The sequence below is a fragment of the Phyllostomus hastatus genome, unplaced genomic scaffold (assembly GCF_019186645.2).
Source record: "Phyllostomus hastatus isolate PE091 unplaced genomic scaffold, TTU_PhHast_1.1 phas_scaffold_1674, whole genome shotgun sequence".
In the NCBI taxonomy this organism is placed as follows: Eukaryota; Metazoa; Chordata; class Mammalia; order Chiroptera; family Phyllostomidae; genus Phyllostomus; species Phyllostomus hastatus.
This window is the reverse complement of record NW_025334011.1, coordinates 8,352,398-8,380,281: the sequence shown is the minus strand read 5'-3', so window position 1 is coordinate 8,380,281 and position 27,884 is coordinate 8,352,398. Positions and strand designations below refer to the sequence as shown.

Sequence of the window (27,884 nt, the reverse complement as noted above, 5' to 3'; positions counted from 1 at the left end):
CCTTATTTGGAAAATAAGAAAACTAGATTAGACAATAATAATAATTGATGGTAATGAAGTCGTTACTCTGTTTCAGGCACTTGGTGAAGTAATTCACATGTATTATTTCATTAAACCTTGTAACAAATCTGTGAGGCAGGAAGTTGTCTCATTTTACTGGGAAGATAAATGGGGCACGGAGGGGCTAAGTAACGTGCTCAAAATGATCTCTGAAGGGCCCTGTGGTTCCAAAATGCTATGGTTTTTATTTAAATATCATGGTATAAAAAAGTCTAACAGAAATAGATTAAATAAGTGAAAATACTATGAAAGCTTATTTTATTTTTTAACCTCAGGTCATTTTTTAAAAGTGAAAGCCATAGGCTTAAAAAAAAAGGTCAAATACATCTCAATGATCAGATTAATTAAATTTAGATGCTTATCATTCTAAAATGGAAACAATGACTGATGACATAAAATTATATTTTAAACACCGAGTCAGGCATCCAGAAAAAACAAATTCTCCAAGTAGGAAATGTGGAATTTGTGGTTAAACAAAAAATACCAAAAAAAAAAGGAATAAAAGAGGAATACGAAATAATTGAAGTTAGGTTTCTCAAGTTTAGAAGACACAAGAATTTTCCTCTTATGTGTGTATTTCAATATTTTTCACAGTGTTAATCCTATTATGTTGATAGCAGATTATGATGCTCCATTCATGATACCATTTGAGGTTAAAAATGTTCCAACTCTGAGGGAATGTTCAATTAAGCAGTTTTTTATTTCCATACTATGTCATGGAAAACTTTCCATCACTGGAGGAAAGGATACAAGGTCAGCAAAGCTTCTGCATCAGTAGTGACGTGTCCTTCCCAGACCCACTGCAGTGCACCCCTTGAGTGGACTTGACCAATGACCCAAATTTCACTTTTCATGTAATAACTGTCTTAAAAGAGTTTTTTCCTCACCATCAAAGGATGAAAATTATTACTATTATAAGAAGGCAACAATCATTAAATAAATTAAAAGCATCTTTAAAGTTTTTCCATATACATATATAATATATATTTTTAAAATTGCCATTGACTGTACAAGCATCAAATTCTCTACTAAAACATTTACAGAAACTAGGCAGAAAGCTGAGAGGAAAGCTTGGCTCTTCGAAAAGGGGGATCATTTAATCACCTATAAACTACATTAAAATATGATTCTTAAGGGGAAAAAAGCTATACAGAGAAGTCGGACTTACCCAAGGTTTCTTATTTAATTTCATATTTAATCTTACGCATCAGGTGTGCATAGCTGTTCTTTAACCCGACTCTCATTCAATACGAAGTCAACGTCCAGACCTTAGTTACTTGTTAGCACAGAGGAAAGTGACAGCAGAAAGACTAAACTGAGTAATGTTATTATATAAATTTTTTATGTCAGACTGATAATAGTATTATACACATATGATTACCTATGAAAATATTTAAATGGGCAACAAGAGAGTATTTTTCCAGAAATATTAAGGTAAAACCCAATGAACGAATGATCATCAGTGAATCCATAGCTAGGCGGATGTAAAAATATGTCTGGAATAGTCCTGCCATCTGGGGAGTCCCCTCTTCCAGTTGCGATTCCACAGCCCCGAATCCTGTAAACTGTATGCTACTTACACAGGTTACAATAAAACACTTTGAAAACACTGTATTGACATCGGCAGCCCCTGAATTTGAATTCAAGAGAATAGTTATTGAAAAAATTCAATTTTTGAGTGACTGTGTTTGTGCCTCTGTGTCTCACATCCAGGAGTGGGGTCAGGGTGGGGGTCGGGAGAAAGAGAGAGGAGACCTGGCAGAGACACACAGAGGTGGGGGGAAAGGGGAGAGACGGAGAGACGGGCGGAGTCGCGTGACTTCGGAATGGTGTTGGATACGTGACTTCTCGCCACTGCCGCTTTTATATCAGGAGACTTATAAAAAAATCTACGTAGCACTTACATGGACACTGGCACCTAACAAACTGTGAAATAGTTAATTCATTTTCCAACTATTTCAAGTACATTTTTATAAATTAAGATATTAACTCATTTACTGCAACTGCCACTAGTGAAAAGTAACCTTTCTTTATTCTGTGGGAATGAAACTTTTCCTGTTCATACAGGAACGCATCCTCGCTGCAGCAGTGAATTGAGGGGCACGCTGCCTCCTCAACAGAACTGCTGGCCGAGGATGATTGTGATTGCCCAGAGACCATCCAAGCTCTTTCCTTGTGTTGCAATTTTATCATAAAATTGCCACTTACAGTAAAATCTTAACTAGTTTGTACTTGCACATTTTTATTATTTAGAAGACTTTGGGCCATTTTAGGTTTTAATTTGTAACAGGTAGGCATCAATTCCATTAAGAAAGGTAGCAAGAGACATCTGGATAGAAAAAGACTGAAATGTAATACTGGGAATTGCTAGAGGTTTGGTTGAAATACCTCTAGAAAAAAAAAACTAGTTAAAAGCTTCATCAAATCTACCAATGAAAAAGAGATTTTCTTTATTGAAAAACAGTGTGACTGGGATATATTGTGGCCACAAGCTGGCTTGCTTCTATTATATAATTTTCCCTTCAAATTTTTGATTAAAAGTTTTTAAAAGTAATTTTATTACCTATCTCATTTTGAATCTTTAACTTTATTCTATCAGAACAACAACAACAAAAGAATGAACTATAAGAAATATAGTAACTCAAGCACCAGAACTTAATTTATTATTAGAGCTGGTGTATCTCATTCATGAACTTAATGCATGTGAACACCAACCTTTGCGTGCTCCAAAAGTATCAAAGAGCTGCTTTTTGTGGTAATCTTCTGTAAATGGGGTTCCAGTAAGAGAGAAATACTACTTAAATGGAGACTTCAACATTCACAAGCACTGAAGAGTAGAATGTTTTTGCATTGGGTTTATGAACAGAGATACCTGCAGTGTTTTAAAGTCTCACTATCATCCATTCAAGAAAGCTGTGTATGATACAGCCAATATCATACACCCAAATTTTCAGTGCCAGAAGGGCTTTCCAGCTTAGACAGACTCTTCATTTTAGGACACTAAACACACATGGTTAATATAGTGTCTTTTACAAAATATGTGCTCAATAAATGTTTATTAAATGATGAACCACAATAGAGGACTATAGGCAGAGATGGAGCAAGCCCTATGTCTTCTGATACTTCACAACCTCTGCAATGGCTTGGTCATCTCTAATCAGGTGAGACTGAAGTAAGATGAGGATTAATTTAGCCACAGATATAACATCAATGACAATCCATGGTCTGAAAACATTTCTGAATGCTTTCACAGCAAGGGAAAACTTTTTGAGACAATATTCAAGGACAACAGTATAAGAGGAAATACTTATGACAAATGGAAATGAGAGAAAACAAAGTATCTGTATTGGACTCCTCTTCTTGGTGGATAATTTTTAGTGAATTTTGCTAACTACCTTTCATGACTGAGTCAAAAGTCTCCATCCGTGTGATAAAGTGCCTGGATCTGAATGTGGCCGAAGAATGATAATGAATCTGTGATTGTAATTAAATCGGTCATTTAAATAAACCTCTAATATCCCATCAGTTTTTGAACCTTGACATCAATTGATTACTTCACAGGAAGTAAATGCATAGCAAGAGAACTAAGAATTTAATGGTTTCAGGAAGGATTTTTGAATTCAACTTAGAAGAGCAAAGGAAAGCACATACAAAGAGAGGCACAGGAGAGGAATTACATCTGGATTTTGGAAATGGGGTTGCTGGTTTCCTTTTCTGGGAGGCAATGAAATGAAAACAACTGTATTTCCAATTAAATGGCTGGGCCGAGTGGTAACTCTCTACATATGCTCTTGGATCACTCGATCCTATTTTGGTCAAGTTCTCATAATTGAATGGTGCTTGCCAGAACATGAAATTAAAAAAACAAGGAATCCTGTGTAGGCCGGATTATAAATCCATGTTAAGCAAACCTTCCTCCAGAGGGCACAGGCACCTGGTAGTGCGCACACACATTCTCGGTGACACGTGGCACACACTCACCACTCAACTGTTCGCACTCTGCCGCGTGCGGAAAAACACAGGTAAACAGGAGTCTCCAGTATTTTTAAGATAAGCATCAGCATTGATTGGGTTATTTAGCACTTACTGAGTTGCTCAGGAATCTAAGGCAATAAGCCTACTTGAAAATAGGAAAGTATTCTATTCTCTATGTGTGGAGATGAAGGATAAGCTATCATTGTTTTTCCAATCTATTTTCAAAGCCCATTACAAAAATAAATCAGTGTTCTCTAACAGTCCTAAAAACAGTTTGAGTTATCATTTCCTAGTGTGATTTTTAAAACAGAAATAGATGTTTGTATTTATTAAATCCTTGCATTGAGTTACATTCAGAAACAAATACAGTCCAGTTCTCTGTGGTGGAAATTGTCAGTCTATTCGCTCCTTTTTTTTTTTTTTTTTTTGAGTATTAAAAAATCTTTTGGAATGAAACGCATTGACAGTGCAAACAACAAAGTCAATAAAAATAAACTGATTCAATTAAGCATTCAGATGAGTTCTTTGCCAGGTTATCTGCAAGCACAAGACTCTACTGTCATGTTAGGATATACTTTAAGTACCACATTCTTATTTTCATCGAAGAATAAGATACTGAGCGAGGACATCTTTTCTGGCACACAGCAAGGCTCAGGAATTCCCGGAACAACCCCCACAGCTCTCACTATACTCTGGATGGTAGCATGGTTTGATGGCTTCAAAGACTAGAAAAGAAATGGAAGAACACGCAAGTTAAATGAAACTGCTTTTCTGCTCTTCACCTTGCATCACTACAATGCATACATAATGAACTCCTTTCAACAATTTAATGACGCCCTGGCATCTCGACACATTCAGCCAATCTCCTACATCACCATCACTAAAGTGGTTATAATTTATTAAGTTCCTGCTATGTGTCAGGCATGTTATACTCAGTATCTCTATTCCTACAACAAAACTAATTTCTTACATTTTACAGGAAAAGGAATAGATTCAAAAAGCTTAAGTAACACATTTAAAATCAAATAGCTACTAAGTGATAGACTGGGGATTTGAGTGGCTTAGTTCCCAAATGGGATTAATATATCCTAGGATGTTTTCAATAATAGTATTGCAACAAAAAAAATACTTGTTTTAAATCCTATGCTAATCATAATGAACCCTAACAAGCCCCTTACTCAACATTGATACTTATTGCCACTGCTGTAATGATATTTATACTTTTTTGTTAGAAATAAAACAGCCATATCTAGGGACATTGATTTATTTAACAGTTGCTGCCAGGATGAATTGGATGGTGATTGTTCCACTAAGTAATTATTCACCTCTCCTTAGAAGCACAAATTGAGAAGACCACACCATTGGCCACTGGGGGTCACTATTGCTCCACGGTGGAACTTTACTGTGGTAGCATTAATTGTACTCTAAGAGTGGGCCATACCCACTGGGAAAGGATGTAGGGAACCTAAGGTTATCGCATGGATGTCAGAAGTTTGACCAAAGAAGCCTGGGTAAAATCTGTCCCTGAGAAAATGCCAAATGAGACCATTAACACCTACGTGAAACACGTGGTTTGATTTAGAGTGTGCCAGATAGCTCTGCTCAGCAGTGAAGTGTAGTCACTTTTCCAACCCCGGGATGTTTAGACATTGCCAGAGTGGTAGGAACTTCACGAGAAATGCCACCCTTTCCAAGGTTACTTCTCCCCAATGTCATTTTTATGCAGGTGAATCCAGTATTGTTTTAAGCATATTTTAAACAGAAATTTGGTAACTTGTCAGAGGTCATGTGTGAATTCAGGAGTAGGATTTAGGCCAGAACTCTGGCTTTCTGATTTCAGGGTTTCGAGCCATGATTCTCATGGCTCAGAGGCATCTGTGCTGCAACGAACTGGCATTTTAAGTTCATGCCCCTGAAAGTCCCAGTGTGGGAAACGGGAAAAAGCTAAAATGTTAAAGGTACATACAAGTTAAGGGAGAAGCAAATAATATAGAAAGATGGCATGCTATTTTTCCTAACGATTCTTTTTGGCAGATCTTATTTATCTCATTCCATCTCTCAACTTTAATGAAAACAATTACCCATAGGTTAGACTTCAGCTTTATTTTGAATACTCAAAAATTATTTAAAAATTAGTCTTGATGGACAACTGTTTTTTTTACTTGCTCTTCCTAAATCTTTTAAGTATGTGTTTTTAAAAATGCAAACTTTTAGTTAATTAGCTTTGCAGAGAAAGGTATTTCCCCTTTAAAGAAAAAAAGTTTATGTTGTTCTATTTGGCCTATCCTGTGCTCTCCACCATCAATAATACCTGTGTAACTGGCACAAACTGCAATGATATTGTACAATAGAGGTCAATAGCCACTGTTTATTTCATCAGTGTTGGTGATTTCCAAAGAGAACTTTTGCCACCATCTACTCTTCACTATTGATCTATTCTTTATTCTTTAAGATTTTATTTATTTATTTTTAGAGAGGGGAAGGGAGGGAGAAAGAGAGGGGGAGAAACATCAATGTGTGGTTGTCTTTTGTGTTCCCCCTACTGGGGACCTGGCCCACAACCCAGGCATGTGCCCTGGCTGGGAATCAAACCGGCAGCCCTTTGGTTCACAGCCCATGTTCAATCCACTGAGCTACACCAGCCAGGGCTATTGATCTGTTCTTTAGACTCAATCATCCAAACAGCTTATGACAATGCCCCCAAAGAGTTCTGAAATCAATAATTTTTCTGACATTATTCTGTTATTGTCAATGTTTTAATGACCTCTATACTACTTAAATTTCCTCAGACGTGAGTCTACTTAAGTAAATGAGGCTTCAGCCGATAAACACTGCTCTGCAAGCCTAGAACAGGGCATGCTTTAGACTAAATAAACACTAAGTGGATGAAAAATGTATAAAAAATAACATACACTCCACTTTACCTATTTCTATGGAAATAATTCCCAACAACAAAAATAAAGGGTTCTGTGCAAATGACCCAGAGTAGATATGGAAAACATTCATGGGTGTTCCCTCGGAAAATTCCTGTCCTTTTTTTTCAATGCTCTAACTCACAAATGATAGATTCAGAAACTATGAGAAGTCTCTGGTGGGCTCATGAAATACAGTACAAGCCCATGATTCTCGGTTGGTGTGTCTTATCATGAACCTGTCAGTTTTCCAGGGAGTGTCCTCCTTTTTTTTCACTATGGAATCCTCTGATCAGGCTGCCACTACCAGGAATAATTATGTCATGCACAAAAGATCCAGGCAGTAATTTGCTTATCTGAAGCATATCACCCAGTCTATAATTTTTGTTCATTTTTGAGTTTTGATCATATTTCTCATGACTCTCTTTATATACAGCTTAGGAAATCTATCAATCACAAATGCAAATCTGTGTTATTTCCCTCCCCAGGATCCCTTTTTAATGAGGGTAAAACGGGGCTTCATCAGTTTAGGTGATTTTTTGCTTAGGTAACTCAGTACATCAAGAGTTAGGATTTTTAGAATTCATAATTACAAGCAGAGATTGGAACTGGAAAACTCAGGGAATTGAGGGTGTGTCATTTTGAACTCATTAAATGTACAATTTAATTTCTTCTTTATATAGGGTGCTTGTTCAAAGTGTTTAGATTTGTTGCTACCTAGATTCTTTGCTATTCCTAGGTTTTGCACCATTCCATGCAAACATAACTTCATCCCTCTAATCCTTGTTGGTTCTCTGGGGCCTCTGTCAGCAACAATGGTTCAATCATTTTCACTTGAAATCTCTGTTTTCCATCTTTGTGAAGGTGGTGAGAAGAGAGGCAAAGGCATATGAGTTGGCTTTAGCTACATGGGTATTTTTCATCTGATGGCAGAATTCCAGGGGTCTTTCCCTGGGAGAACAGATTGGCTGTCAGGGCTAGAAATCAGAAAAATCCAAACTGCCGTGCCTGTGAATGAAATCTGCGCTAGTCAGGCCCGCACCTGCCAAGCTGCGCATGATGGCCTCGAGTTGAATTTGATTACAAACGCATTAGCAGGGGAGAGTATGTCATCAGCTAAGAGCCTTCATTCCTGACCTGGGCCATGGGCTTTTGCTCCACACTCTTCCAGTCCAGCCCACATGGGTGTGATAGCCCAGAAACTATCTAATTGGAATCAGTGAAAGGGCAAAGCCTGGAATTTGGGAAAGGCAGAACACAGCTGTTCTGAATTACAGAACAGGTTGCTGACTTTTGCAGACGCAGAGCCTCGCCATATAGAGCAGGCTTTCGTGCAGGAAGCCAAAAAGAAGGAGGGCCGGCAGAGGAGTCTGGCCTGGAAGAACTTCTCTCTGGGGCAAAATGTATATCTGAAGTCTGAAGGTTCTTTGGCGCCTCAGTTATTCCACATGTGTTTGTACTGATCTGGTCAGAGACCTTGTTTTCTTCTGTTGCTTGGACGGTATTTCTATTTAAGAAGTTCACTCTGGTTACTATGTTGGACACTGTGCTGATAACAGCAATGCTGATTAATTACCCCTAATGTAGCAGCTTCACATTGCTTTATGTTTCCCTTCCTTTTGGTGACTTTACCACTTGAAAGCCACAAAGTCTGGAAGGCTTAAAGGGAACCACCAGAATGCTTTAAAAGTTAAGCAGATCCACACTAGGTGATGAGAGACTGAGAACTCCATGTAACAGCCAAACTTCCACTCTCAACTTGGCAAAGGGAAATCTCAAACTCAGAGAGAAAACTCCACACTTATCCCTGTTATGTCTCCCTGGAGTTCTGATGCCATTCCAAGTTTTGACAAATATTATGATGAGTTTAGTTGCTGCACCCAATGCTCTCCTGATTCTATTATTCTCCAAAGGAACGGTGCTGGAAGAGCTTACAGGCTGTTGAACCCACAGAGAGAATCCTATTTTAGGCTTTGTGATGTTTAAAAAGGGACTAGAGACATTTACAAAACCTTCTCTTGTCTTACATCTTTCTTTCTCTTGATCCCTTTCCCTATGGGGTCTTTCATCAACCCCTACATGTAACTTTCTGCTCTCCACAGTCTCAGTAGTGGCCGTTAATAATATCAGTGGCTAATATTCATATAGTGCCTACTATGTGCAAGGTGCTCTAGTAGCTCATTTTCCCACTGTGTTTATTATGTAGATACGGTTATTTTTATTACTGATTATTGCATCTGTTTCACAGATGAGAATACTAACACACAAAGAGTTTGAGTAACCTCCCCCTAAAACCATATCTACTAAGAGGGCAAAACAAGATTTAAGCCAAAAGGATTTGACTCTTGAATTTACTACTGCAAGTGTAATTTTTGGACCATCAGCTACGAGCTTGTTAGATGTGCAGAGTCATAGGCTCTGCCCCAGAGCACTAGAATAGATCCTGAATGTTAATACGATCCCCAGGCAATCTGCAGGCTCATTAAGGTTAAGAAGCCCACCTATGACCAAGCGTGTATCCTTAATCATCCTGCTGTACTAACATACTTCTCTCCTTTGACTTGTTCCTGGCATTCTTCACTTAGTCCTTGTAAGTTTTTCAATTATTATTATTCTTAAGTCATTGAGAACCAGGGTAAACTTCTGCTGAAGCAATAGTAAGGTTTTTGAACAATCAAAACAGGCAATGCCAACAAGAGATGGGGCAATTTTGGGGGGCAGAGACCAGGCCAGGCCTCTAGAGTTAGGGGTTGAAAAGCTAACTGACTATCTCCACACGATCATGGCTCCCTCAGGTCCTCAAATCCAGAGTCAGGAGGGGAGAGAAAAGCTTTCTGCAGGCTACCCAGAGAAATCACAGTTTATGAGCATGGGAGCAGTTATTTGGAAGACTCAGAGGCCCACTTAACATCAGTCATCCTAGGTTTAGAGACAGATTTTGAATCCATTTCTGCCGTTCAACACCACAAAGCAAGCCATATTCTGCAGAAATATTCTGTAAAATATTCAGCACTATCTGTTATGCTCGGCATTTTTGTTGTGTGTTTTTAAATTCTGTACTAGTTTGAATGATGTTTGTTTGATCAGTGAAGTGAATATTAGAAAAGATAAGGCTTTTATATAATTGTAAATGTATATATCTTTACTTTGTGTTTGGGTTTACAAAATATGGAATCTGCAAAAAAAAAATTGGGGAATGTCTCAGAAATGTAGAAAGCTTGTTCCTCTGAGACATTCTAACAAGAAAATGGAATTTCAGTCGAGTGCCTTGCCCTGGGGCTGACATGGCTTTGCGCAGGCCATCGACCCTTCGCTTCACGCGTGTGTGCGGTAGCACGCTGGTGATCATGGGACTGGAATGTGAGCGTGCTGCTATAAAGATCTATAAGCAGGAACTGGTTACTCTTCGAGGCAAAGGTTTTTTTTTTCTACATTATTGCACGACAGCAAAAGTTGATTCACTTCAAGCTTTCCAAAACAAAAACAAATCCTCTATTCTTCCTCTGAATTCTATTCCTAGGACCACTTTTTATTGTATAACAGAAATTTAAACTATTATAAACTAGGAATGAAAGTGTAGCAATATGCTTAAATGAAGGCCAGAGGGCATTACTACATTTTACCGCCTGCAAGTGCTAAGAGAACAGTCACTTGGACTTGTGTGCAAGATGGGGTTAGGGAGGTTTCTGAAAATATCTTTGTCAGAATACTGAGTACCAATATGATAAAGTACAGTTCTTGTTGATTTTGAAAGAGAGCACAGGTAAGCTCTGATTGGTGGAAATGAGTCTTGGAAAAACTTTCCAGAGTCATTGTATCCTATTCTGATGTTTATCAGGGAAGCAAATGCAATAAACATCTGGTGGATTTCATGAGGTGAGTTTACCTGGCCCGACGCTGATCTTGACCCCGTGGGGACAATTGATCTCAGAAGAGACTATTAAAAAACATTCTGCATCAGGATATCAGTCCAATCAGTCCTTCCCTGTGCTCCCACGACATCCACTCATTCTCTAAATACCCCCTCCAAGTCAGCCTTCCACCATTTGGGACTTGCTTATTGTAGATAGGCATAGATTCACATAGTTGAATAGGCCATGTAGCTGAATACTTGGAAGCAGCACACACACAAAAAACCCCCACATATTTTACACATACATTTTTTTCTCATACCCTTCTTTGTACCAATACTGACTTCATGTAACTTTAACAACTATTAAAGAAAAACCAAGCACAACCATATTACCTACTCTAATTTAGAATGCAATAAATAAGCATCCCTATGGATTTGTAAATAAAAACACACACACTCAACTTGCTACTCTATGGAAATAGGAAGTACAGGGCAAACAACAATGGCTACCTTTGGCATGGGGAACTGGCACGCTCCAGAGCAATAATAGGCATCAAAGGACTTGGGGGAGATAATCCATTCACTCCAGCCAATATCTGCAAAGTCCACCTTAAGGTATCGCCTGGCACAATTCCGAGGTTCAATCCATTGCTTTCTTCTTGCCTTCTTCAGCGTCTGTTCATCAAACTGGAGCGTCTGGCTCTTTTGATGAGGTCCCTTTCTCTGTTTCTTCTTGTTCTTACTCTTCTCAGGGGGCTGAGTCTGAAGGGTCTTGTACGGCTTTCTTTCCTCCCATACCCCATCCTCCTTATACTGATATTCTGCACCAGGAAGCTCATTGTTCTGCAGAGGCAGAAGGACCCCAGTAGAACGCTTCTTCCTCCGTTCAATAGAAAGGGCAGCCCTGATATGGCTATCCAATTTGGGCACAGATCCTGTAGGAAAATTCCGGTGACCTTGGAAGCTTGATACCACACTCTCTGGTTCAGAAATGGCAGCATCATTGGCATATACCAAGATATATGGTTCAGGAAAGGATAACATCTTCTTTGGCAGCTGGTGTCCTTTGGAAGTTATGTTAAATCCTATGAGGAACTCCTCACTTTCCTTGGCCTTTCTCAAGAGTTGTGTGATATCTTTAGACAGCCAAGACATGCCATCTCGATGAGGTTTGGCCACATCTGCTGAAAGATGACCCAGGAGTCGACTTTGGTTTCTGTTGGGTTTGAGGATCCATACAGCGAGATCGATCTGAACATGTTTCCGTTGGGCATGATGGGAGCATTTTCTTGACACTGGACAACTCAGGCTGCTGTTCGTCAGCTCTCCGACATAGAAATGCAGTGTGGCAGATAAAATGTTTTCAGACTTGGTTAGAGAAGTCATGTTAAAAATATGCAGACCCTTGCCTTCAAGGGTTCCTAGGAAGAAAAAAAAAGAAAGTAAACAGGAGCAAATAGGACCCCTACCTCACACCATATTTAAAAATTCATTCAAAATGAATTAATGACCTAAATATAGGAGCTAAAATCATAAAATTCTAAGAAGAATACACAGGGGTAAAACTTCATGGCTTTGGATTTGGTGATGGATTCTTAGAAATGACATCCAATGTGCACACACAAAAATATAGATAAATTGATAAAAATAAGATAACCTAGACTTCATCAAAAGTAAAACTTTTGTGCATCCAAGGACATTATCAAGAAAGCCTGTACAACCTAAAGAATGGAGAAAATATTTTCAAACCATGGAATTGATAAAACCTAGTATGCAGAATACACAGATTACAACTCAGCAACAAAAAGTCAAATGAACCAATTAAAAATGTGCAAGGAATTGAATAGACATTTCTGCAAAGAAGATTTACAGAGGGCCAACAGGCACATGAAAAGGTGCTCAATATCAGTAGTAGTCATCAGGAAAATGTAAATCAAACCACAGTATGGTACCATTTGACACATACTAGGCTGGCAACAATAATAAAAAAAACCAAAATAACAAATGTTAGCAAGGATGTAGAGGAAGTAGAACCTGTTTACATTACTGGTTGGAATGTAAATTGCTTCATCTGCTGTGAAAAATAGTTTGGAAGCCCTTCAAAAAGTTTAACATAGAAATATCATGGGACCCCACAATTCCACTCCTAGGTATACAGACAAAAGAACTGAAAATAGGTACTCAAACAAGTACATGCACAAATATGTTTAAAATAGGACAACAGTCAAGGATGATGAGTATATCCATACAATGGAATATTATTGAGCTATAACAAGGAATGAAGTACTGATGCATGCTACAGTGTGGGTAAACCTGGAAAACATTATGCTAAATGAAAAAAGCCAGAAATAAAAGGTGCTGTATGATTCTATTTATACCTAATATCAGGAATGGGTAAATCCATGGAGACAAAATGCAAATTGGTGTTTGCCAGAGGCTGGAAGATTGGTTCCTTCCCTTAACATCATCAAGAGGTAAGGCTGAGATTAGACTCAAGAACCCAGTCCGGGGATGGGCCACCAGAACTCCTCCTCCATGCACTTGTTTCATATACATATTTGTTTCAGAAACATACACACAACTGTGAAATTATGTTCTTAATCAAACACATGCTTCAGTCAAAACAAAATATTTTTATAAAGATGTGGAAATTTAAAATGAGCTTATTGAGTCCCCCAGCACAAGAGAAGTACAGTGTGAAATATATTTTACTCATTTTTAACATTGTATGAAGGAAAAAGGAGGAAACTGCCACTTGTGCACATTTGTACACTGCATGACACCAGGATAATATTTTACAGGCCTCTGTGGCATCAGGGATCTTCAGAAACTCTAGTCTTAATTTAGACCAGTCACCATAGAATACAGTTTTATCCAAACCTCATGTAGCAGACAGATGTTAAATGTGGAAGGAAGAGAACTCAGTCTAAGAACGTGCCAATCAAATGGTTAACAAATGAGCATCTGGGCAGGGAAGAAGTGAACTACGAGGGGCATCAGTGGTACAGTCTTAATGAGTAAATTCATTGTGATCCTTTCCCACACATTTTGCTTCAAACTGTTTCCTTCTTTCAAACATGTTTCCAGACACCTATGACTTACTATTAATCAGCTTCCACCCCTGTGTCTAATTTTCAGTATCTTCCTATAAATGTCTCAGAAATCTGCCACATGGCCTCTTCTGATGGATTTCATTTTAATGTAAAGCATCATTTTGAAGTGAAAGCCTCCTCTCAGCTCCACCATGACCAATAGTTGTCCTCAGGCAAATAACCTAAGCTCATGAAATCTCCGTTTGCTCACCTATAAAGTGAGCACAATAGTATCAGCTACAGAGTTGTAAGAAGTAATTGAAAGATACTTAAAAAATGTAATTGAAAGGATGCAGGTAAACCACATAGCACATAGAAAAAATTCAGTGAGTGTCAGCTAACGAGAACTGCACTGTCCAGCAACATAGTGATTAGTCACTCAAGTTTGAATTGAGATATTCTATAAATGTAAAATACACACTGGATTCCAAAGACTTAGTACAATACTGAAAGTAAAATATCACATTAATCTGTTTTATGTTGATTACATGTTGAGATGGTAATATTTGGATTTAGCAAGTCAACTGTTGTGATTATGTAACTTATAATAAGAAATATTGGATTGGACAAAGAGTTGGTTTGGTTTTTTTCTGTAAGACATCTCCAGGACACTTAGTAGCCTTTAAGTTCATTAGAAAAAATTTTGTTAGATTGTATTGGCACAGCTGTCATATCAGCGTGCATTTAAAAAAGAACATCAAAATTGGTGAATTTTTGTTTAGCTGTTTTAATAGTGAAGATGGAAGAAAATACTTAACGTTTTTGGTGTATTATGCTTTATTATTTTAAGAAAGGTAAAAATGCATCTGAAACACAAAAAAAGATTTGTGCAGTGTATGGAGAAGGTGCTGTGACTGATCAAATGTGTCAAATGTGGTTTGTGAAATTTCATGCTGGAGGTTTCTTGCTGGATGATGCTCCATGGTTCAGTAGACCAACTGAAGTCGATAGCGATCAAATAGAGACAGTAATCAATGTTATACTATGCAAGAGATAGCCTACATACTCAAAATATCCAAATCAATAAAGTTCTTGGTGAAAATGAAAAATGTGTTTTTTGTAACAGAAAAAAAACATGTAGACATTTTGGCCAACCCAACATACAGGGTCCGGCAAAAGTAAGGTTTGCTTGAGTGTGGTTGGTAGGGTAATAATATGGGTGTAATAATTTATAGTTTTATTTTTGACATTTTGTCTAAAATGTCATATTGTGTGCTTGCATGTGAAGTTGTTGTGTTACAGAATTAGATGCTTATGATTTTGTAATAAAAAATGGAGGCGTTATTTGTGCTGGACCCCTGAAAGGTCCTCCTCCTTTCTCTGGCACAGAACTCCTAAAGCCCTTGGAATTTCCTAAGTGTTGAGAGCTATACAGGTGTCTTTTGTTATGTTAATGAGGTGACCTTAGGAGGTCAGGTAAGAGTGGAGGCCGGTTGCCCAGTGACTCAATACAGTGTTTAGAGGATTGAACTTTCAGTTCCACCCCCAACATTCCCCACCTCTCTTGGGAGGGGAAGGGGCCTGGAGCTTGAAGTTAGCACCAATGGTTGATGATTTCATCAGTCATGCCAATGAATGAAGCCTCCATACTCCACCCCCATGAGAAATGGAATTTGGAGAGGGTCCAGATTGGTGAATACATAAATATCTGGGGAGAAGGGGTCCTAGGAGTCTCCAGCATGTAGCCAGCCAGTCAGAAGAGTAGGTAACAACCTGGGCTGGCTATTAGCATCTGAAGTGGAGGTTGGTCTGGTGGGACAGAGCCCTTTACCTGTGGAATCTGATGCTATCTCCTGCATATAACACCAGAATTGAGTTGAATTCTCTGACACTCTGCTTGTCTGTGTGGGAACACTTCCCCCTTCAGAACTGGGTGCAGAATATTTCAAATATATTATTAAATTTAATTTAACATGTTGCTTTTCATATTTTTAAATGTGGCCACTAAATTTTTTAAATTACATATGTGGTTGATATTTGCGGCTTAAATTAAATTTCCATTGGATAGTGGTGGTCTAGAATAACCACCAGTTTTAGTAGTCATAGAGTCCAAAGGGAAAGAAAAAGGGTATCCTTTTTTTTCTAAATGCAATGAAGAATTGCGATTTTGCTAACCATGAATATGCAAACCAAAAAGTAAACTGGGCAAAAATTCCCTTCTGGGAATGCAACATATTTCCCTTATCAAGGACATATTAGATAAAGATAACTTTGGTGATTACTTTTTAACTTTTCCTCCATTTACATCTAATTGTTTCCATCTGCAGTCACAAGCCTAAAACCAACAAACTATTCTAAATGGAGTGAAATGGGCAGATTAACAGTAGTGTTTTATGGCACAGTGATTATATATATAGCTTTGTGTTAACCTGGGTATTACACATAAACATCCACTACAACCAACAAAGAACAGGGACTGAAGGAAAACACATGCTTTACTGAACAAATAGGAATTTTTTACTACTAGGTGCTGGAACCCAGTCTGGGTCTCAGGCTGCACAAGTGACAGCTGCTGTCTGCACTGTGGCAGGGGGAAATTTATGAGCAATATGCAGGTAGCCATGCCATGATGATGCTACTTGCTGTCGAAAGTGTTAACTATGCTCTTGGAGCACAGAGGAAGGAGCGATTAACTTTGCCCCTCAAGGAGAAGAGGGACACCCAGGGAGGAAGGCACCTTCAAACAGACTTTTAAGAATGAAGGGGAAAGGGGTGTTGGGGAGGGAATGGCAGGAGAACAGTAATGCAATGCTGTATATCTGAGAGCTTTTGTGTAAGCAATGTGTCCAATGTTTTGAATAGAAGCTTATAAAAATATTGCAAATTGACCTAGTTACTTAAAGTCCTAACAGACATCTAAGCTGCCTATGTTCAGAAAAAGAATGGCCATTTCACATTTAACTCCTAATAGAAAGTGTCGCATGCCCAGCACTTGATGGCTTTGCTCCATTCTCCATTTCCACCCAGATAGGGGACTGTCTCCTCATGTTCTAGATTCTGCAACCCCCACTTCTTTTAAACAATAAGCTTGAAATCTCAACCATTCCACAAACCATTCCTTGGTTTTTCTAACCTACACTTCATTTTTGCTTTCTCTGACCTTAAAGTATTTAAGCTCTGTGCAAGTCAATGTCCTTTCTCTCAAAGCAACCCAACAAATAGTGCTTATTTACAATGGACAAGAACAGTAATATGAGAGTTGCATGGATTTGAGCAAATGAGTGTGGAGAAATAAATAAGAGTGAGATAATATTTCCCTGCAAGTAGAACTATGTGGTAATAATATCAGCTCAATCATTCTCATTAATTTTTATCTTTTAGATTTCATATTAATTTAACTTTTCAGATGAGTATCTTCCCATACTCAGTAACTGGAGTTTTGCAACAGGCTCCTCTCCCTCTTACCCACAAGTTATAGAAGAGATTTATCTATGAATATAGATATCTATATTCAGAGTGAATTAAAAATGATTTAGTGTTCACTTTTCTATTTTTTAAGATTTTATTTATTTATTTTTAGAGAGAGGAAGGGAAGGAGAAAGAATAAGAGAGAAACATTAGTGTGTGGTTGTCTGTCATGCACCCCCTACTGGGGACCTGGCCCCAAACCAGGCATGTGTCCTGACTGGAAATCGAACTGGCGACCCTTTGGTTAGCAGGGGGTAGTCAATCCACTGAGCCACACCAGCCAGGGTCACTTTTTCTATTCTTTTAAAATACTTCAATACATATTTATTCAGAATTATTGAATCTGAAACCCAAGGTAATTTCTGATTAATAAGAACAAAGTAATATAATAATATAAACAAATGGTGGGTTTTATAAGGTTGCAAAACAATAGCTTATGCATTTTTAGGCTGTTTACAGTCTTTAGGTACTAGGAAACATTAACTATATGCCACACCAATCCAATTATCTCCAGAGTTGCATGCTGAATTCTGGGTGCTCTCAGTTTTACTAGTTTATTATAGAAGATAGCAACTAGGAAAGTAACCAAGATGTTGAAGACTCTGGTTCCTTTTGTACAAATTTGATTGGAAGAAATAGAAAATATATGGACGGGAGGAAAAAAGGTTTAATAGTGCCATGAGAATTGTTTGCAGATACTTGAGGGGCTTCAGAAAGATCAGGGTTTCCCTTTCCAGTGTCAAAGATGAGAATGAGATGGGAAGGTGATGGTTGAATGGTAGAAAAATCCAGGCCAATGTAGGTCACAAGGTCTACAGGTCTAGCCTGACATCGAGACCCTTCTGTGGGACTGAGCAAACAGAAAATAGATGATCATAAATCAAGGCTATTACAGGAAGAACTCATTATGGTAGGGAGGGTGTAGAATCTGAAGTACATAACCTCACAGATCCCTTGCACGGAACTACACAACAAGTTTGATTTCCAGCTTTTCCCAAAGAAGTATTTTTGATGCCAAACCATAGTAACCAATAGGTGGTGCTGTTTTCTCACTGTTTGCTGGCACTGACACAAGCTTGAATTTTCCCTGTTGGGGATACAGCTACCACAGTCCATTTAGGACTTGCCATTGGCATTATGATCTTATTTCTAATTTTCCAGATTCATAATATCTGAGAATTGAAAAGGGGTTTAGAAGTCGAGTGAGTTTACGAACAAGCCATCCTCCCCTTTGCACAACTGTTAGGACTTTGCACACCTGTTAGGACTTTGCACACCTGTTAGGACTTTGCGCCTGCTGTTTCTTCCACCTGAATTGCCTTCACCCACCTTTGCTCTCCTTGAATTCCAGGTTTGTCTTGTAAGGTGAAGCAGAGGCATAACTTCTTGAAGCAAGCTTGTCATGACAACCCACTCCTGTGGTTCAGAACCTGTGTCTATTACTTTTTGCATCATACTGTTGCTCTGTCCTAAAACCATAAACTCCCTAAAGACAAGGCCCTGTAGTAATTAACAACAGACTCTTGAGCCCCTAGCATAGGGCTTAACTCATAAACTGTGCTCAGTAAATGCTTCTTTCATGAATAAACAGATTTAGTTCAGGCTGTTCATTATAGCAAAGCAAAAAAAAAAAAAAGGGACCAGTTAGCTAGAAATTGATTTTGGAGAGGAACCCAGGTCTTCTTTTATCTATATAGATTTGTTTTTGGAGTTTGATTACTAAATAAAGACAGAAGGTCGATTTATTTTCATCTGAAAACAAAGCACCTGCAGTGAGTGACACCAAAGATGCAGCGAGGAAACTGACTTAGGACCAGCTACACTCTTGCAACAGCTCCGATGTTCTCCAGCGGCACCTGAGGCGGTTCCCAGCAAGTGGTAGGTGGAAGGTGACCTTCATGCCGGCCCCCACAGAACATTTTCAAAGGGAATTAGAACACACAATAGAAAGCTTTTTATGTAAAGTCTGATTTTTAAACAAATAGACTAAATGAAATCTCAATGATTACTTAAATCCCCAGGGAATAGGAAAAACATTTCAGTCATTCAGAAAATATGTAACTACCAACAACTTTTTTCCCATTTCTTTTTCTAAACGATGTACAGCTGCGAGAAATGCCAGCAGTGCCTAGGACGGGGCCACATTCACCCATTGTCACTGGTGAAATGCTTGCTGCAGATTACTAAGTCAAGACCAGTTTCTCTCTGCCACCCTCAGCTGTTGGGCAAACGCAGGACAGAGTGTTTCTAAATAGAACACCAAGTCACAGATTTTTGTTTTTCTTGCAGAGTCCCAGTCAAATGACTGAGTTTTATGGGACCTCAAAACAACCATTCTCTCTGTCCCAAGTAAAACATGGCCAAAGATGATATAATGTATGTTTTTCTAGAATAGCAAAATATTCATTAATCAGTTTATCTCCTCTTAGCCTCCACCCAAGGGCATTCCTAGACTGTGAGCTCTCGGAGGGTAGACCTAAGTCCTATAAATCTTTGAACTTCTAATTCTTTGCACAGAATGGAGCATTTATATCCTGAAAAATATTTGTTAAACTTGTTGAATGAACAAATGTGTAAACTTACCCGTTTCAAAAGTGTTTCTTACTTAACACGAAAGTGAAAAACTTTCAAGTAGTTTCAAGTTCCCAAAGTCAGCAAAAGCCCGTCTTGGGTATAAGTACAGTGTGGAGTTTCCTTTCTGTCCATCAGGAAAGCATTATTAGAACAGTGTATATAGAGTCAAATATTATTTCCATTCAACATATACATGGTAAAATGCTTCATGAGAAATCCTTTTATGGCAAATTCATTTTTAAAGGATCCTTTGCCTGGCTGATAGCTTTTCTACTGTCTCTTCTCATCTAGTCCCTTCAACAGCTAACTCAGCTCAACTAAAATATTTACTAGGTGCCTGCTGGGTGGCAAAAAATGCCAGGCCTCAGAATACAAGAATAAGACTTGCTTTGTAGGCTTCTACTCCCATAGTTTTCCAGCTTGCAAACTGATTAAGCTCCAAACTCTCCACAGCTGCAAAAGAAGGGCAAGAAGTCAACTTACTGTGAAGCCCTCTTCAGGGCCAAAACTGTCATAAGACAGTAACATACCTTCCAAAGTGAAAGAAGCTTACCCTTATATAAATTCATAAACCATTTGTTCATGGCAAAACCCATCATGAGGACCAGGACTCACACATTAACCAGTTTTAAATTTCTAATGCTGGTAATGATATGATACTCAAAACTCTAGGAGCACGAACTTGGAGCAGTGAGTCTTAAACATGCACCAGAATCACACTGATGGCTTGTTAAAACAGAGACTTCTGGGCCACCCCTCCTCAAAGTTTCATCAGGTGGTCTTGGGTGGTCTAGGGAACTTCTACCAAGTTCCCATTATTGCTGGTGCTGTTAACCTAAAGAAAAGGCCTGTAGACCAACTAACTTCAAGAAATCACTGTTAAAAAGTGCAGCCATGCTCCATGCAGACACCAAGATCAGGACAAAATGAATAACTTCCTGAATGTAGGTGTGGGATGTTATAGATTATATTACAAGAGGTCATCTCTTCCTATTTACATTGCCACCTGCATATATCCTTAGTGCTCCAAATGGTCACACATAATCAATGTTTTAGGCATGTTTAAGGTTTTGTGGGAAGCTAGAGATAATCTATGAATACATTAAGAATATATCATTTACATTGGGCTTCTAAACTTGTAGTGCATTTTCATACTCATTTTCTCAGTTGAGATTCACCATCCCAATGGAGTAGCCCAGTAGGTATGACTTAAATCATTTGAAGAAACTAGGCCTACCAATATTAGGTGACTTTATTAATTAGCAGTTGAGCCAAAATTAACATTTATAGCTGTTAACTCTTAGCCTAAGGTAATTGAAAAATCAAAGCTCTAGAAATCTCTTCTCTACCTGAAAACCATTTTTCTTAACCCAAGCCTAAGTGCAGGAATTACATTCAATTAGAATAGTCTTTAAATCAATTCCATGCAATTAAATTAAAGTATTCTGTGAAGGAAAACCAAATAAGATCATGTAGGTCTTCAATTGTTTTAATTGTAAAGTCCGAGGACTGGACAAAGAATTTTGCATTTCTAAAACTACTGGGTGCAATTATTTTATAAAATAAGTATTTAACAGAACTCAGTAAGGTAAGAAGAACTTCCCAAGCTGATAATACAGTAGGATCAGTTTGTCCAAACACTGTTTTTTCAGAGGGTGCCCAGATAAAATCATGGCATTGTGTTTGCTGTGGTTCTGTTGGCACAGTAAATGGAAGGAGTCAATAAACACACCATGATCACGACCTAAGTGTGAATGTTTAGACAAATAAAGAATCAGCAATACTTTTAAAAATATTACCCCTGAACATATGTGCTACCAAGAATACTACTATATGTACCAGTATGCTAGGACACTGTAACTACTAACATGTGAATAGACTAGAAACTTTATGAATTTCTAAATATACTCCACACATAAGGGCTCTTCAGTTACATTGTCATCATTTACTACTGTCCAAAGTAGATATTATCCTGGTATACTTGTGTCACTGATTAATATTATGTCAATGTTTCCATTACAAAATCCTATTTTCATGGATTCATAACATAATCTTAAAAATCCACTCTAAATTAAAACTTGGCATAGGAAAGTTCAGGCTGAGACTGTTTTGTGATGCCAAACTTCTTTCTACTACTACCACCAATATAAAGTTATTAAGATACTGGTTACTAGGATATACAAATTGAATAGATGGGGAAACCATCAAAATTTTGGGAGAAAAGTTCTGATGTTACAGCACAAAGACCCTGAAAAGTGAATCAAAAGTATATACCAAGTTGCTCAGTAATTTTTACTAGGCTTTTTGGATAGCTATGCGTTTATTATACCTAATAAGTACAACAAACAACAGGATTATATAAGGGATTTAATCAGTTTCTTGAGTAAGTGTGTCTTTAATCAAGGTATTAATGGTTATAAAACATTAACAAAGTGATATATATATGATGTCTAGTGAATTTTTCCAGGAGCCGCTTTCCTTTTAACAGGATGAGTTATAAGATAATAAATATCAATCATGTAGACAATAATGAAGAAGAATTTATAAAGAAATGGGGAAAATTAAATTTAATGACAGAGAGAATCTTAAAAATTACACTCACAGAAATTTAAAACATGAGAGCAGGAAGATGATGCAATGAAAATTGGGCCCCAGTCCAAAAGTAAAAATATAAGTAAACATCCTGAGATAGGTACTAAATGAGAAATGAGACAGGTTTTACTTGAATTTTGCATATCTTCTTTCTTGAGAAATTAGGAAGGCCCTGAACCATTGCCCCCCTGACTAGAAGCCTTGGAACCACAGCTCTCTCACATGCTCTCTTGAGGAGACAGAGAGCCAGTCTTCAGGAAATGCACCAGCACTTAAAGGCCCTGAAAGGTCCCAGAAAAAAAAAGACTAATCATTTTTCCAAACTTATTTGACCATGAAACCCAATTTTAAGTAAAACCTGTTAACAATGTTCAAAGACCCTCCTTTTCACAAAATTTTCTCCTAGAAAATTAGATCAGGTTATTAGAAATAATAGGTTTTGAGATGAACTCAGTTATGTTTGAAAATTGTCTAGCAAATACATCATGATACCCACTTTTTTTTCATATCAGAAGGAGTTGGACTTGCTTTCTTTAAATCCTCTTGCACATACAAAATTGTATAATTTCAAAGTGCTTATGAGCACAGTTGACATTCACATCCCTATTTTTTTTTTAGAAAAATTTGAACTGGGTCAATCAAGTGCTTATCAACATCCACTTCTTAGATAAAGTGTATGTAACCATTTTAATATATTCTTAATTAAGTGTGTGTGTGTGTATATATGTATATATATATATATACATATATATAAAATGTACAAATATTCCCTGAGTGAATTATCTGCTTAGGAGATCTTTTTCATTGACCCTCACAGTCTCTTGGTCTCTTTGAGTGTGTCTAATTATATGAAAAACCTAAATTTAAATTATTTTATATATAAACCATTCTTTCTCCTTTCCATTAGCATGGATAATCAAGAATTCATAGTATTATGGATTTTTAAATGTCAGAGATTGTAAAGCTGTCTTGCCTATTACAGTAAAAACTTCATTAAGGATTATCGTGTATTCCAAGTGATGTGTAATTCAAAGCAGCTGCACAGCCACCTCCCCCTCTCCAGATGTACTATTGTCTTTAGAAGAAACACATCAGATAATCTAAGCGCTCTTTAATTTCAAGCCTAGTTTCTAAGTGCCACACATTTCAAGGTAACTATGTTTTAATACAGTTATTATATCCCCTTGCCATCAGGCCCACAGGCCCATGTGTTTCGTAGGAATGCCTCCTTAACTGTGTCTTTCCCAAAGCCTTATATTTTAGCCTAGCACTTCAGAAACATATCAAATGATATTTTCTAGTTTTAAAGACCTTTGGTCATAATAGGAAAGATTCTCCCCTTCCTCACTGAAGGAAAAAACATTCACTTTGAGGTCTGGAATAACTCAGTTTTATTTTCTTTTATCTATGAAACTAGTGTGACTATTTTTGAAACAGGTGACACATGTCCACTGAAATGCATCTTTGTACTTATATGTCATAAATTAAAATAATGACAGTTTCCTAATAAAAACCTGTATCTTTTAATTGCTCTTTCTAAAGAGGTTAAATTTATGATGAAGAAAAATAAGATTAAATGACTATGGAAATGATGAGAAACTAATGAACACAAAGTATGTATCTTAAAAGATCAAGCCAGGAGCAAGCCTCATGTAAACTATTCTTCTTTTGTTATATATTAGCCAAGGACAACCTCAACTAAGATGAAAATAAAAGCTGATCTCATATCCCTCTTGCCTTCCTTCAAGATAGAGTGTTTTTTTAAGCTGAACTTCTCTGCCATCAATAATTTTGTAAATTACCTTTTACAAAGGAAAGATAAAACCTGTCTTTATGTAAACCCTTACACATCACAAAAAGACTTATGAGCGTTCCAAGCTTAACGGTTTTGGCACACTGACTGCATAACACTGAGGGAGGAGAAAGGGGCTGGCAGGGAGTGTATTTAGGATGAATGCCACCCACCATCAAGTAATGGTTTAAGTAGAAAGTAATCAGAGGGAGACCACAGCAGCTAAATTTCAACCAAAGATATTCTAGGTTTAGAACAATAAATAATTTTAATCAGGTATGTTCCAAGGAGCAAATAGGGCTCTAAGGCTATAACTCAGCCCGAATAAGCACTTGGAAAGTCTGCTGGATCAGCAGCTACTCCATATAAACAGCATACCACCTGACATTCCATTAAAATCTGGAACACCGTTGGCACAGAGAAGCCCATATGTTAGGAAATCGAAACACCATGCACTAGAAAACATATCTAGTTTATTAATGCAAACAGCATTTTTCACCTACATCAGAACATATGTCACAAGATAAAAGGTGTTGTGGAAATGTTGATATTGATAAAGGAGAGAGACACACATGCAAGCCTTAGCACCTTGCTGGAGTCCTGCCTTAAGAGCCAGAATTGCCTTATAGTGAGGTCCTTTTAGTGTGTTAGTAACTAAACACTATTGGAAGGGATCCGACATGAACCACCTCTCCAGGAATCTCCAATGTAGTAACATGACGCTTAAGCTTCCACAAAAACCAGTGTCCATGTTTGATGAATACATCATTAAGACAGTCTCTAGGATGCTAAAGGGACTGCTTTTCTTATCAAGGCACACAGCCTTGTATATATGCTCCAAGCTACAATTCATCATTTCAAGGGAACTTCTGGCCTCCATATCAGAGTTTATCATTTGATGGCATAAGACTACAGTGAGGCTGATAAGGGACACTTTGAAATTATAATGCATGAAATGAGCTGAAGCCAAAAAGCATACGGAGCCCAAGTTACTCAAATTCTTATCCATCTCCCACTCATGGTTCACTCAGCCTAAAACAAACATACAAAAACTATGCAACATGTGTGAATGAAACAAAGTCACATTCTGCTTCCAAAGCTTGTGATTCCTCCTAAAAATAAAACTTGATACAAAAAAATACTATTCATCTCTTGGGTATCTCAGCTGCTCCTTAAGAATATTACCAAGAAAGTAAATGTCAAAGTAAGAGTGATTTGAGTATCCATGTATCCACCTGCCTTGCCCACCCAGCTTCCTTCCCATACCTGCTGCTCGCACATGGCTCCCTCACTGAGCTCTGCCCTCAGACCTGCACTAAAGTAAACAGAACATTCACTGGTTGGTCAGCTGTCAGAACGACCTCCTTAAGTAGCTGGTGCACTATGGAGAACCCAGAGCAGGTTTCTGTTTCCTTAGCAGAGGCCAGCTCCTTTCAGGTTATGGTCATGGTTTGAGGAAGAAAGTGAAATCTGGTTCAGCTCAGACTCTAGCTAAAGACTTCTGCATTAGAAAGCATAATTCACATTTATTGTAAATGTCATCATGCCTAAGAGCTCTAGAGTGTATTTACAGTGTCAACCTGGGGCTTTCCTTGATGGATGCTTTGGTTTTCCTTTTTTTCCAGGAGTCCTATGTATCAAAGCTTTGGGAGATTTCTTTCTAGTGATTCTGACAGACTTGATAGAGCATGAGGCATTGCGTCCTTACTTGAAGAGCCTTGGCTATTTTTCAACGGTTCACTGAAGACAGGCTTTGCAGTTATGTTTCCCTTTATCGTGAATGCAGTGAACAAAAAAGCCTGGTGCATCCTCAAAGCATGTAAACCGAGTTAATGTCCAGGAAACTTTCCCTCAAGCTGTTAGCACAGGAGAGGCAGGCTGTTAGCATAAGTTATTCCCTTCACCACAGGGGCCAGGAGAAGCCTTGTTAAGCCATGAATTTCAGACCACAGTGATCTGTGTGCTGAAAAATGGGATGAGCAGATTTTCATCAGCAGATTCCAAGAGGTGTTTACATCCACGGCTCCTCCCTCCACCCCCACTCCTCCCAGGGTGGATGGTACAACCCTATATGCCCAGATGGGTTTTAAATAATAGAAACACCCGGAGCACCTGGCTTAGTGTGTGTGTTTGCCACCAAGGGACTATCAATTTAAAAGTGTCAACTACAGTAACAGGAGACGAGTTAGGAAGGGTGCAAGGTCTGGAGAAGTGGCTAAAAGACGGGAGGAAGGTTTGTAGTTCAAGTGTGACTTTTATCTCTGCACCCTGCGGTTGGCATAAAATGACACCTGCCTCCAAGTAAACATGGCTAAAGCCCATTCCAAGGGAATTTCCGCTGACTGACTTAAGAAACATCCACATAAGCACCTCAGAGGCGCTCCAACCACCCAGGGCATGAAGCTCCCCGGGGCACGTGTGTGTGGAGGTGGGCGTGTTTAGCCCATTTCTGTCCCCATGCAGTTCTTCCAGCCGCCCCCCTCCACTGCTCTGAGCCGCCCTTCTCTCCACTGCTCCCATTTGGGACTCTAAACCTGGATTTACTTGCTGGCGAAATGCGGGGTGTGATGGGAGGAAGGGCTCAGAGGGCAGCTGCGGAGGGTGAGGGAAGGTCTCCAGGTAGCACTACAGGGCCTAGATCAGATGAGGAGGCTATGGAAGATGGGGTATGTGGGAGACCTGGGGCGGGACCTTAGAAAGGGGTGCTCCTGGGACACTCACCTGCTGTTCCAGCTCGAAAGCTGCGAACAGTGTTGCCTTCGCGCAGGGACTTGGGACGCAAGGGCTGTGCGCCCCTCTCTGAGGACCCTGGTGTCCGCGCCACCTTGGCCTTGACGCCGCTGTACCTGTCATAGAGCCGCAGCATGTGCTCGGACACCTTGTCGTGCGGCTGCAGCCCCGGCCCAGGAACACCACCTGCTGAGAGGTCACCTGGCACAGTCTTGCTGAGCTCCGGGAAATGCTGCTTCAGTCTCTCTCCCTGCGCCAGGCTAACGCAGAAGCAGCCCAGCCACAGACAGAGCAGCCTACGCGCCCCTGCCATAGCGAGGTCCCGGTGGCGTGTCCACTCCATGGGTCGCGGGGAGACACTCCAAAGCGCGAGGGGCTGGGGACTGAGCCGAGGGTTGAACTCCAAACTACTTGAGGTGAGAGCGCCCGGAGCCCCGGGCACTGCCTGAGCAGGACAGTGACAAGCCCCACTTTTTGCTCTGGCGTGTCGAGGAACGGCAGGTGGGCTCTTCACGGACAGTGGCGCGGATTTCACGGGCTCAGGTCGCTGCAGGAGCCGTCTTCACTCCGGAGCGGAGAAAGAGCTTAAGTTGTGGCGTGTGTGGCCAGGGTGTTTTCAGGATCTGTCTTTACCCTTTCTGCTTTATTTTCCGGCACACCCGTCCGTAGCGCGGCGCTGGGGACCCGGACTAGCGCTGCGTGGGGCACGGAGCGGGGTGCGCACGCCTGGCCCACTCGCTCGCCTTTTCCTGGGATTGGAGCAGCTGTGGTGCGGCCGAGCCGAGTTTTGAGTGTGTGTGTGTGTGTGTGTGTGTGTGTGTGTGTGAGAGAGAGAGAGAGAGAGAGAGAGAGAGAGAGAGAGAGAGAGAGAGAGAGAGAGAGAGAGAGAGAGAGTT

The 27,884-nt window shown here is 39.2% G+C and overlaps 1 protein-coding gene across 1 annotated transcript; it reads right to left on the bottom strand.

The window, feature by feature from the left end:
• Positions 1-736: 736 nt before the first annotated feature.
• Positions 737-27,881, bottom strand: BMP3 (bone morphogenetic protein 3). The gene is made up of 3 exons (XM_045858112.1): positions 26,980-27,881; positions 11,311-12,221; positions 737-4,760 (listed from the first exon to the last, which is right to left on the bottom strand). The coding sequence occupies exons 1-3, from the start codon at positions 27,329-27,331 to the stop codon at positions 4,569-4,571; spliced, it is 1,455 nt and encodes a 484-aa protein (XP_045714068.1). The 5' UTR covers positions 27,332-27,881; the 3' UTR covers positions 737-4,568.
• Positions 27,882-27,884: the final 3 nt, after the last annotated feature.

What these genes read in the sequence shown, in the direction of transcription:
- BMP3 (XM_045858112.1), bottom strand. Translation starts at nt 27,331, where the DNA reads ATGGAGTGGACACGCCACCGGGACCTCGCTATGGCAGGGGCGCGTAGG. An exon ending in CTTTCGAGCTGGAACAGCAG is followed by an intron (nt 12,222 to 26,979) that starts GTGAGTGTCCCA and finishes TTTTCTTCCTAG; the next exon opens with GAACCCTTGAAGGCAAGGGT. An exon ending in GCCAGTTCCCCATGCCAAAG is followed by an intron (nt 4,761 to 11,310) that starts GTAGCCATTGTT and finishes TTTCTTTTCTAG; the next exon opens with TCTTTGAAGCCATCAAACCA.